General features: G+C 37.2%; 1 protein-coding gene across 1 annotated transcript in view; it reads left to right on the top strand.

The window, feature by feature from the left end:
- Positions 1–13,518, top strand: part of LOC105380250 (potassium channel subfamily K member 6) — a 49,735-nt gene that overhangs the window by 10,620 nt on the left and 25,597 nt on the right. The window contains exon 2 of the mRNA XM_038113585.2: positions 12,136–12,240. Coding sequence (XP_037969513.2) covers positions 12,141–12,240 — 100 coding nt within the window. The 5' untranslated portion in view covers positions 12,136–12,140. The remainder of the gene's footprint in view (positions 1–12,135; positions 12,241–13,518) is intronic.

Raw genomic sequence — 13,518 nt, 5'->3', positions numbered from 1 at the left:
CGGGCGCTTACCCGACTGAGCTACCACCGCTCTCCGATAGCCCTAAGATGTCCTTATTTTTTCCTCACCATATTCTCGTCCTCTCTCAGTGTCCGTGCGTTGTATGTAGCAAGTTGTATTTTATACAATCTTAAAATTAGTTTAAGAAGAAGCTAAGATTTAAGGATTTGACTTAATATAAACTTGAAATAATTCAATATGATTGTTAATAAAGACTTGCGATGATTTAAAGATAAGAAACTTATTTTTGTCATAATAATATGTGAATTGTGACGTTGTTACACTAATTACATTGAAGGGGTATTGAATTGTAGAAGTATTTTTGTTTTTATATTAAATTTTGTTAGAAAATCCTTCCTTCATTGGAAGGAAACCCGTGCCCCGGCAGGTGGGGACGTAATGATGACGATGAACTGTTTATTTGTTAAGAAATATAAGGTATTTCTCATTATTAAGTGTTAACACATATACTACGTCATAACACATTAATTATAATAGGTTTTTTATAATGTTTGCAGTAGTTATAAGGTTAAAACTTGTCATTTTAGTTAATTATATTAGGTGGCCAGTTACTGCAAAATAAGGGGGCCAGTTACTAAAATTTGTGGCCAGTTACTACACAAAAGTGATAGTTTTCATTTAAATAAAGATATTTAAATAAATAGTTCTTATTGATTATCAAAATGATCAAAAAAACAATCAACAGGATCTAGTGAATCATTAGATATATAAATCACCTAAATCAGATCATGCATTTAGATGGAGCACACACGTAAAGTGGCCAAGGTGCTTAAGTGGCCAGTTACTACCCCTTTTCCCCTACCATTGCTGCATTTTTATATAGGTACAATGTGTTTTTTTTCGAACCCGACAAACTTTAAGGGGCGATTCTACGAGTAATTTCATCGAGAAAAAACCCCCATATGTGATGAAATGGCGGCCATTTTAAAGTTTAGATACTAATATTTTTCTTCTTCTTCATAGAAAATCATATCTCGAGATTTAGACGCCTTACGGACATGAAATAAAATGCTTTTATCCGCAAAAAATCATCTCTATCCAATAAAAATATCCACAACTGCTAAAAAGTTACATAAAATAAGTTACAAGCACCTAATCTAGTTTTTTTGAAAAAAAAATTAGCAAAAATTTACATTTACTTGAATAACTTTGAAAATAGCCCGCCTTTGATGGTATTTTTATGTATTCTTTTAAAAGTATTTGAGTTGAGCTAAACAATGATACTAAAACGGTATCTCTACGTTGAGGCAGTCAAGAATTATTGCAAGTTCAAACACACTTTTTTATGAAAACTAAGGATCTAAAACTTTAAAATGGCCGCCATTTCTAGAATATTGAGATTTGTCCCCACATATGGGGGTGTTTTCTCGATGAAATCACTCGTAGAATACACCTTAAAGTTTGTCGGGTTCGAAAAAAAACACATTGTAGATTGTTGTAAGATGTATTGTAAATAGGCAAATGATGATGTTCATAATTAAGTTAAAAATAATAATTTAAGCCCCATGATTGTTGCAAAGAGCCACCTGTAACATTCGAGTTGTAGGTATAACTAGTTACTTATTTAATTTCTGGATATTGGAGACCATGAGTACATGTTATTAGAACAAGTTATAATGGACTTGACGCCGGAGGTGCTCAAACTGAGTGATACTTAGCCGAACTAATAAATAAATATGTGGGGACATCTCACACACGGCCATCCGACCCCAAGCTAGGCAGAACCTGTGTTATGGGTGTCGGACAGCTGATATATCTACACAAATACATAGATAGATAGATACTAAATATAAATATCAACACCCAAGACCCGAGTACAAATATCTGTCTTTGAACAAATATCTGCCCCAGCCGGGAATCGAACCCGGGACCTTCGGCTCAGTAGTCAGGGTCACTAACCACTACGCCATTCGGTCGTCTAAACTAACTAACTCTCTAATCTAATCTAACTTGACTCGTAATGAGAGTTATGAGAGACTTCAAAGTTCAAGGGCTCTCAAATTGTTATCTCAAGTTATTAATTCTGAAAGGATTGAATTGGCTGATAAAGTTATATTTAAACAAAGTGATAATACATCTCATTGTGTTTAAAAATGAGGTCTACAATTTCTTATTTTGTTAACGGGAGGAGTAAATTCTACTTATGGAAAATTATCGGAAAAATAATCAGTCTTTTTTATGATTGTCTATAGCGTTGAGTTGCACAAATAAACTTTAAGCAATGTCGACTTTAAATGTATGGCTATATCGCTTGGACAGTATACGGACAAAAAGAAACAGATATACAGGGTGTTGCAAAAAGGGTATACTAAGCCGAAACCTACATGTGCAGCATGGTATATCTAAGCCTGAAACTGAAATCAGAATTTGAGAATTCGCGAAAAAAAAATATAATTTTCAGTTTCGGGCTTAGATATACTATGCTGCACATGTAGTTTTCGGCTTAATATACCAATTTTGCAACACCCTGTAGATTTAATACCGACATAAGCTTAATGTTCCTTTGTGAATCTCAGCATAAGAGCAATATCACACCCGTAACCTTATATAAAACCACTCGACAGACAGAACACGGTCATGATCTGTTGGGGTGTTGCCGTGATCTGTTGGGATGTTGCCGTGATCAGATAGGATATTCCCGTGATCAGATATGACAGCGCCAGGACGCGGCCTTGACCTTGAGATCGATCGTCCCTCCGCCGCTGTTGGAAAACTTTGTCGTGATAAGTTTACATGAAAAGCGATAAGTAAATATTATTATTATACTTATGTAAGTGCCTCAATGGCGGACATTATTTTGAAGGACCTTGTATTACGTTTTCAGGTATGGGAAATATTTATTGAAACGTTTAGTTTTTCTAGGTTGATAAGCCGGGAAAATGGGCTTTAGACTTACCTAAATTGGGATTAACAAACTTCATAAGAAGTGTCTCTGCCTACAGAGAGTATCTGCATTTACAAGATTTTGAAACCAAAAAACCTAAATATGCTAGAATAGAGAACACTCTATTGGACAATTCTTGTGGAAAATTCAAATGATTTTATTTCAATGGCAAAACTATTTTAAAAAAACCTCTTGTTTAAAGTAAAATCTACACTATACAATACAGGTCTAGTTTTACTTAGAACGAAGCGCACTAAAGCAGTTTGTTCGTGGAAATGTTCGAAATAAGTATCTTTTGTTGAAGTAAATCCCGTGGGAACCGACACGTGGTCACTCAGCCACCGAGTCTGCTAAATACAAGTAACAAACCACGACATAACGTAAATTAAAACTATTAATAATGATATCATAATATTTCAAGAGCTGAATCGACTTGGATGGCGCATTGTTTAGCGACTTTAGCTGCTGTGTTGACCGGCCCACGTTTGATCTTCAGCACGTACTTGCATATACTATATATTAAATTTGTTTACGAGTAAAGACACAAATTAGTGTGATATTTCTAACCCTGCCTATTTATGCGCAAAGATACGTTTTTACAATGTTTAGGTGTTATGTTGAGCTGATTTAGCAGAACAAGGCTGTAGTAACTCAGCGCCGGCAGCCGTCCAGGGCTCAACACCTCCTGTTCGCTACAAAATACTTCTTTGCATTTAGATTTTATTGCAGTGACAGTATTATACTGCATTATACCTTTGTTCACACTTCTGAGTTCGTAGTTCAGAATAGTTTCTTTAACGGTATGTGGGGAAGCACGAGCTTTCCCAACTGACGAACCTTACCTACCCACACCGCGTATATTTGTAGGTTAAAGCGACCTTCCTATTTACACATATAAGGGCCAGTTTTTTATCCGTATTTAATTCAATCATTGGTCAAAAAAGCAAATATTGCAGCAATCATGCTTGCGTGACACGTGACTTGACTAATGGTTATAGTTGACTACAGTATAGCGATCCGGAAAAAACGCAGCACATTCTATTCGATAGTCTTTTCGAAAGTGCTGTCAACCTGTCAACAACAAAATGGTGGTGTATAGATTTGCGAAAGTTTGACAGCTATCATTCCATAGGTCATTGTCAGAATAATATTATGTACTCTGTGGTCATTCTTTTCGAAACTCATTCGAAAGGTAAAAAGTGTTCGAAAGTGCTGTCAAGTTGACAAGAGTCGCACTCGCATTCGATTCTATTCGTTAGCTCGAATTTTCGTGATACGGGTACAGATCAAAAAACCGGCCCTAAATAGACCTACCAGCCTCTGCGGACTCTCAGTATTCCGAGCGAGGAGTCCTCACAACCTTGTTACCTAGTTAGCGGAAACTTCTCAATGAGACACACGTGCGTAATTATAATTACAAACATGGCGTCTGAGAGTTTGGAGCTAGGGAAGATGTAACTTCTGTCCTCCGCGGTCGCCTGGAAGAAATTATTCTTAGTTATATGACCGCTAATGCTACCGCCTATGTTTGTTGTGTCTTTCTTTTGTCATTTATGTGTGTATGTGTGCAATAAATAATTATCTATCCATTTATTCCATCTACATACATTAAATGATTCGTGTAGCCAGGATAAAATAAATAGGTGCTTAGTTCTCTCTTTCATCAAAAACGTATCTACATTACAAACGTATCTGGGTAAGTCTTTCGTTTCAGATGTATTTATTATATTTACTGTCCTCGCTAGCTTATTTTGTGAGAAAAGGAAACTTGGATGTGTGATCATGATGTCATTCATTACGTCCATTCCTCAATTTACTTATGTATATTACCTACTATTGCCTACATTATTTCTTAATTTGGCCTCATGTAAAATTCATGATACAATGATTATGTCTACCCTATTTGTGTATTAGGTACCGGTTGTACAAGTACTTATTACTGCCATGATGTAGCTATAGCAAAATGGAGCGGACACGTCTTACGCATGGACGATAGTAGATTGCCAAAGGCAGTTTTCTACTCCGAACTCTCGTGCGGGAAGCGCAAGCAGGGTGGACAATATCTGCGCTACAAAGACGTACTTAAACGTAAACGTAATCTTGTGGCTTGCAACATTCCGACAAAGAGTTGGGAGGAGCGTGCACGTAGTAGACCAGAATGGCGTCATACCGTCCACACAAATGTGGACCGTTTCGAACAGAAGCGTCTGGAAGACCTTGATGCAAAATGCCAAGCACGGAAAACCAGACCGAAGCCCTCCTACAACTACACGTACAACTCGTCTGGCCAACTGTACTGTACGCCTTGTAGTCGTGTTTTCAAGACGAAGTTTGGCTTTGCAAGTCACATCAGAGCCCACCAAAACAACAACCCGGATTGAACATACAGGAGTCGCCGTCGCCGGATACGGTGTGGAGGACATGATGATGATGATGATGATGATGATGATGATGATGATGATGATGATGATGATGATGATGATGATGATGATGATGATGATGATGATGATGATGATGATGATGATGATGATGATGATGATAGCTAAATAAACTACGGTTGTTTGGTTCGATAGGTGGGAAAAGTGTAATATGGGAGCTACAAGCCCGCTGTACCGCCTATCAAATAACCTATCGCTGAGTGTAAAAATATTCGGGATCACAGCACAGTATAATATTCAATATCTAAAGTCAGCTATGAGACCGCAATTTTAATATCAAGACACAACAAGTAAACAATAATAATGCAAATCTGCCCAGCATAAAATATCGGAATTTCCTACCAGTCGCCGCGCGCGGCTGCGAATGGAAAGGAACCTCATTACACCAGCAATAAAGACCATTCTTATATGTCTTAACGCCTTATAGATTCATACATTTTATTTCCATGGAAATTACCCTGGTTGTATGAATAAAAGAATCCGCATGATTAGACGTCGAGGGTAAAATGGCGTCTAAATAGAGTTTCAAAGAAAACTCAATTTACACATATCAAAATTCCCCTCCATGATATATTATATGATTGTGTGGGTCGGAAAAATCAATTTGTGTTATTCTATTTATAGTGAGTCGTGTAAATTATTCATGAGTTCTGTATAGCGGTCGGTCTACAGGTGGCTGTCTGGCGGATTATATTGCGATGAACTGTGTATGTCGTTTGAAGTTGAATCGATATATTATATTTTACTACTTTCGATACAGGTATTATACCTATATCGATATATTATATTTTACTTGTATTCTAGGCAATAGGCATATACCTAACTATATGTACATTTCATTTTTACATACTCACATAAGCTTAATTATATAATGATTTATAAAGCTAGCATTTAGATATACTTATTGGTTATTTTATTTTCCACTGTTAGTGCTTAAAAAGTAAACCTAAGTACTTTGCTTTGATAAAGGTAATGTCTTTAAGATATTCACAAAATACTTACATAAGTAGGTTGTTTACGATATAAAACTACTTACATATTTTATGAAGACTGAAATCTGAAATAAAATTAGATATCCCACGTTACATTTTATATTCAGCTTTCACGACCTAGATAAGACCAGAAATATCTACGAGTCTCTATAAAAGTGGAGACTTAACGAAACAGAATCACGTAATGTTGTTTCTAACGTCTATTTTTAGTTGCCAGACGGATTAATTATTAATAATTATTACATTTTTAATTAATAATTACTTATTACAATAGTTTAATTGCTTATGCACAACGTTAAATATGAAACTGATTATTTTATCCATATAGGTATGTATGTTATAACTATACAAGAATATACAGTATTACTAAGTAAATATTGACTAAACTATAAAATAAAAGTAATTAGATGATAATGGCTTGGAAATATTCTACCTTTAATAGACAGAGGTCAGGCAGAGGTTTATTATAGGTAGAATATTTCTTTTAGCTAGCTGCCGTCGCCCGGAATGGTTCCGAGGAGGCTGGTAGCATTCCCTCTTGCACAACTGTTTCATGTCGCGAAAGATAAGCATCAAAAAAACATTGGCGTTCAAACCAAAGCACTTCCCACGCAAGCTGTGCGTTTCATACAAGTTGACGGCAAGTTTAATATAATTGCAGCCATTTAGCGATCAGATTATGATGTGTTACTTTTAACCACATTTTTAGTACCTGCTCGGGGGTCTGACCGTATTTTACTGAACTTACAAACCATAGAAATAGGTAAATAAAGTAAAAACACACGGAGATATGTTGTTTTTTTAAAATACATATATGTACTTATTATTTGTTTTGCTGGCTGTACATCGAGGTTGAGGTATAATATTTGCCCTCTCAGCCGAGCTCGTTTCCTCGCCAAATGCCAATAAAAGGTAAGATGAAAGGTCGGTGTCTCGGAGCGTGCGAATGTACCACACACAAACAGATGTACCTAAAAGCTTTTTCAGATGAAAAATAACCAATATTGTGCCGCCATTATTAACCCTGAATCAATTTTTTTTCAGTCATTTCATTAATTAATCACCTCTGGCAACATAAAAAATGGCCGCCCAGTAACTTCCTTCCGGGGACATTTAAAAGTAACACGCAACTTCCGGTAACCTTCATGGAGGTTGGTCGCTGAATATTCTATTACCTATAGTTCCGTTTATAAAATCTGCTCAGAAACCGATCAATACGATGTTAGTACCCAAAGTAAAAACACTTTTTATTAACATCGCCTACGAACATATTGATGATTAGATAGATTATGAAGAAGATTCGTTCAAAGAAATACAATAATAAATAATAATAAATAATAAATCTACGTTCTATTTCACATCAAATCAAAGCCGAAGTATGAAATAAAAAAAATAATCGCTTCAACCTTTTGCCGGTCAAGTAGGTACCTAACTCATAGTTCAAAGACCTAAATGTATTATTTATTATTTTTAATATGTTTTTTTATGCGTAACGTGACACCGCTGTCTAGCAATAGCTTTTGCCCTAAATATGGAAGTAATAGTAAACCCTTTATTCTTTTAAAAGCTCTCTTTGTGCACGCAAATTACTCGTAAGCTTTCCATCGGAAATACCTTCGGCGAACTTTAATTAAGTAACTTTTAAGGCTTTTAGACACCTAAATCCAGGTTACAAATTGATTTTGCCTTCGCTAAAGGAAAATTTACAACCTTTTTGCTCGAATTTCCGTTTTTATCATCTTCCGTTCGTTTGACTTTGTTTTTCTAAAGTGACTAACAGTAGGTAAGTACAGCTGAAACTAGATTCCAATGGTTCAGAACTTTAGAAACCTGATGTAAGTACCTATTAATTATATAAAAAAACATCACAATCAGAGACTCCAGTCTAGTAATTAAAATCTGACAGTTTTATTCACCGTTCAACTTGCTTAGATTTTTTTCAGTACCTAATGAAGGATAATAATGAACTCGTACTTTATTAGATTTTTTTTTAAATAGTCTATTTATTTTTCCACTGCTGCTGGGCAAAGTTAGTTTACCACATAGATTCTATTTGTCTATAGGTTCATTGTATTATATGCAAGTATGCTTAGCCTGTCTCTAGAGATAAAACCTCAAGCTACCTCTTATTAGATTAAACAGCATTAATGAAAGTAAAGCACATTACAAAAATGCACGGGTGGCTAGCGCACGGCGGGGGCGACCCGTGTGTGCCGGGTAAAGCCGGGTATCCGGGCCGGACGGCGTTTGCATCCGGATATCCGGACGTGTCCGGGACATCGTTATCTGCTCTCATGTACATGTTTCAGTTTTTATGCTTGTTGCAGCAATTATCATAATGATGGACTGTACTGAGGTACAAGCATTGGTAGTGGGCTGCTGTGTTGAAAGATCTATTGCTGACTGAAACATATTTTAGCAGACAAATATTGTTATTAATGTGCATGTATAATCCCAATAACTGAAACCTATTTCAAAATTTAGGTACATACAAGAACGTCAGGTAGGATTCCATTAACCTTCATCAAACGTTCAAAACTACTGTTTATGACGGCATATACCAACATATATTTGTATAAAATCTATAAACCTCAGTATCGGATAATTGCATTTTATATCGCGAAACATTTAATTAACAAATCCGATCCGGGCGTCATAACCGCGAACGTACAGTTTCAACAATTTAATCCTTTCATCGCGTGTGTTATTGACATGAATTTTAATGGAAGTGCAGCCAGGAGGGTCACTCTATACTGAAGAAAAACGAACGAACGAGCACTGTTGTACAATGGGAGATTTTCAAGCATAGGTAACAACCATAGACAAAAACCTATTATAGATGGCGCTAGTTAAACTTCATACTCAACAGCTCTGCATTTTTTTTTAGCCGGCATGGGTTCCATTTATTTCACCAATACAAAAACTCAATGGACGTGAATTCAACCATATGCAATAACTAGCTTTTATATTATTCATAATATTAAGTGTGGACTAGTTTAAGACAGCTTTGTACCATTTATGACATCTTCCGTCCCCTCAGAAGAATGCAGCTCATAAAAAACGACAGGCCGGATGCCATCTATTGGTCGATAAAGAAACTTAGTTGTTCGTCATATACTAGAGTGACCCCCAGAGCTGGACAAAGCCTCGTCTCACTTTGTGGAGTCGCTTTGTTTATCACATGTCGGCTCTGATTGTCCGCTGCATATGGCATGTGTTGCTTCACTGGGCTTCGTGTCACCTACCTGTATAGTTTGGAATGTGGGTATATTTGAGTAATGGGATATCTCAGAATAGAGTAGCTTGTTGGCTTTGATCACAATTGATACTCATACAACCCACGAAGGAAAAAGAGGGGTGTTATAAGTTTAACAAGTACTTATGTGTATCTATCTGTGTCTGTTTAATTTGATTTTATAGGGTCATTATCATCATAGGTTAGCCCGAGTGTTTTATGAAAATTGGTTCAGCCGTTCTAACGTTCTGCGACTTTCAGTGTAAACTTTCGGAGGACTTTAACGTTGGTTAGGTTATTTTACATTCTTCTTAAGTTAGAAACTCATTCTTATAAATCTCATATTTGGCTAAGTTGGTATATGTTATGTAGAATGACCACATTTTACAAGTCCCTATCTACGCACACAAGCTAAACCAGCTAATCCAGCAAACGCCAACATTTGCCCGAAATAAAAATACCTAACACAATTTTCATATTTCGAACAGGATCAAATCTTTTTATTGGGGTTCCGTGATGAAGTATGCGGAGCGTGGCGCGTGTACGGAACTCAATTATCACGAGCTCGAGCCTGGTGGGGGTGAGGGGGGGACATTGTTTAGGAAAGCGGTAATTTACACGCGTGTGTGTTCTCATGCATAATCTTACCTATAGGCTAGTTATTATTCTGTGCTATAGGAAATAGGCAGTTAGTTACTTTCGAAATCTATAGCTCTAAAGTTATCTTTGCAGACAAAGAAAAATATTTTGTGCTTGTAATCGTCCACTGCTCGATTAGGCATCCTCCATGTAGCGCCACATTTTCCACGGCTTTCTTCATCCATCCACTACCTACCGGCCACCTATCGAACCAGCGAGCGTTGAGTTGCAACTTGTAACTAATAGATATTTAGCAATGACGAAAGAAATTCGTCATTGCTATTTAGTAACTACACCTTGTATTGAGGTGTCAATATTTCGTAGAACGTAGTTGTATCAACGTTCATCAACGACAACAAAATACACTCGTTCTCTCAGCTATTGCCGAATATCCTTACCCATCAAAAAATATTGGATCGTACGGATCGTATTTAATCCAGCTACAGGCAGACAGGTCAGCAATAACCCGTCGTGTCTGATGATAATTGAGCTCGGTATTCAGTCGGCCCGTGTCTGCCTACATTATTGGCGGCCATATTGTTTCCCGGGTCCACAAATTGCTTTTCATTCCGCCATCTGTCCGGGGATCACCGGGTAGGGAAATGGGGTCACTCTACCTGTGACAAAAAACTACGTTTTGGATAGCTGCTGCGCCCCAACAGCGACTTTATTTGGTTGTAATAAATACTTCCGATTGAGTGTTAGCTCTCGTTGGTATGTTTTTCGTCAAGGTAGAATAACCCCTGGGACTAATTGATTGCAGTATTGTTGGGACGCGAAAGCGTGGACCTTGTTTTACGAGAATCATGGCAATACATATTGTATAATGACACAGGTGGTTTGTTATATCGCACCTTACACTAACCACCAAAAAAATGGCTGGCTTTTTGATGTCAAACTAGTCCTACGTATACGTTTAGCACTCAAACCACGAAATTTTTATTGCTAAAAAAACAGATTACAAATGTAAAAAAACAGTTTTTAGCACTTTTATACATTTTCAGACTACATTACAAAAGGTAGCTATACTTTTAGTACTCACCTATTTCAGTAAAATAAATTAAGTTGCCTACATTAAACGCTACATAAAGTAACTTAGGTGATAAAAGTGGCGGCGATAAACATTAATTTTATTCGTTAACTACGCAGGAGATTACTCTTAACCCAAATTAAACAAGCCTTCTCACGGCGAACGACATAATGTGCAAGGTTATTTATTCATATTAACACATACCTACACGAGAACATAGCTCTAATAAATTATTGAAATTGAGTTTTTCCACCGGAAAAAGCCATTCTATATTCAATAAACTTGGTATGATTCATCAAAAAAAAAATTACCGATAGGGACCTGCGGCTGCGTTCCAGCAAAAGTTTCTATGTACTTTAAGACTAAATTTTCAAATTAGATGCGGAAAACGCATTTTAAAGTAAGCATAAAAAAGTATTTTCTAGTAATAAGTCAAAAAAACATCGACCCTACATACAACCTTACCTAATTATACAGACCACGTATTATATGTAGTATTAAACATAATCTTCAATAATTCAACAGTAGGTAAATTATTTTGACAATCTTGCCTTAGGTCAATCTTGCCTTAGGTCAATCTTGCCTTAGGTCAATCTTGCCTTAGGTCAATCTTGCCTTAGGTCAATCTTGCCTTAGCTCTATCTATTCAGAAATTATGATATCGCGGCGAAATGCGAATAGGAGAAAAGTTATAAGGATTTTTTGATTTCGAGGTGTACGACTAACTAACGGTTGTGGACATCCACAGCACATGGTGATCTGGTGCCATTTACTCTGGACTGCACCCTGTCATTTTATTGTTTTGTATTGTATTATAGTCTCTATTTCTTTGTGTTGCTGTCTTTGTATCAACTAAATGTTTCAATATCCCACTAACATTTCCATTCCCCCTCCAGCAGCCATGCGTCTCGTGGTGCCGGGCATCGTGGGCGACGTGCGCGCCGTGCCCGCGCTGCGCGTGCTCGGCCTCGTGGCCGCCATGGCGCTGTACCTCGCCATGGGTGAGTAAGGACATCCTGTATAGTGTAGGTTAATTCGTCATAAGTAAGTTACACCCTGTATAGTGTGACAGCGGCTATGCGACTCGTGGTGCCGGGCATCGTGGGCGACGTGCGGGGCTCTAGCTCGCTCGGTAAGTAACAACACTCTGTACTTAATGTATTCTACCTCGGCATGGGTAAGTGTGAGACCCCGTTATAGTACATGCGTTGCGTAGCCCCAAAGGAACAATCGTCAAACGTCTGAAATATGAATGGCAGCGACGTCACTTCGACGTAAAGTAAGCCTTAAGTAACAACAGCCTGTACAGTGTAGGCTAATTCGCCATGGTTAAGTAACATAAAACATCCTGTATAGTGTAGGCTAATTCGCCATGGGTAAGTAACATAAAACGTATTGTATAGTGTAGGCTAATTCGCCATGGGTAAGTAACATAAAACATACTGTATAGTGTACGCTAATTCACCATGGGTAAGTAACGTAAAACATCCTGTATAGTGTAGGCTAACTCGTAGTCTATCTCACCATGAGTTAAGTAATAATGTACCTATTTGTAGTGACATACCGTAAAAGCTACCCGAAGCTCGACAAAGATATGAGAGTGAGCGTGATATAAACTTTTGTCACAGCTTTTCGTACGCGACATGATGAAATGAAACATTAATGTAAATTATGTACTTAAAATGAAAATATTGACTTTACAACGCAATCACAATAATAGTCACACATCCCGATAGCAGAAAGAATGAGTAACTTTGCAAAATGGCAAGATGAACCACACTGAAAGTCTACACATCTACACATTGCGATAGTTTCTCCACCCTCGTACGCTACAGGAGAACTGAAAACTTTCAGCCCAGGTGTGAGTAGACCTGTTGATCCCGTGAACAAAGCCGAGGAATGTAATTATGGGGCAAGGTCGACTACTTAACATTCCACTCACGGCGATGCTGGCTGACTTCATTGTTTTTTTTATAATTAAAAATGAAACGGCCAGGTTTGGACCTTTTTAGTTTTTCCTGTTTGGTGATTTTGAAAGAAGGTTTTGATTCGTGCGGCCTTCTTGGTTGTGTCAAGGATAGGATTATCTTCTTGATTCCAAAGAAACGTCCTTCCTAGTTCCTGGAAACGTTATAAATAAGTACTGAATATCCTCAATCTTTCATTGGAGGTTGTTTGCTATCTTTCATCTTATGAATTACCTTATTCCAATAAATTTTATTGGTTCAACTTAATGGCGTTGGAAATAAATCGGATGACTTTATACCTATCACATAAAA

The sequence above is a fragment of the Plutella xylostella genome, chromosome 23 (assembly GCF_932276165.1).
Source record: "Plutella xylostella chromosome 23, ilPluXylo3.1, whole genome shotgun sequence".
Lineage (NCBI taxonomy): Eukaryota > Metazoa > Arthropoda > Insecta > Lepidoptera > Plutellidae > Plutella > Plutella xylostella.
This window is presented reverse-complemented; position numbering and strand designations above follow the sequence as displayed.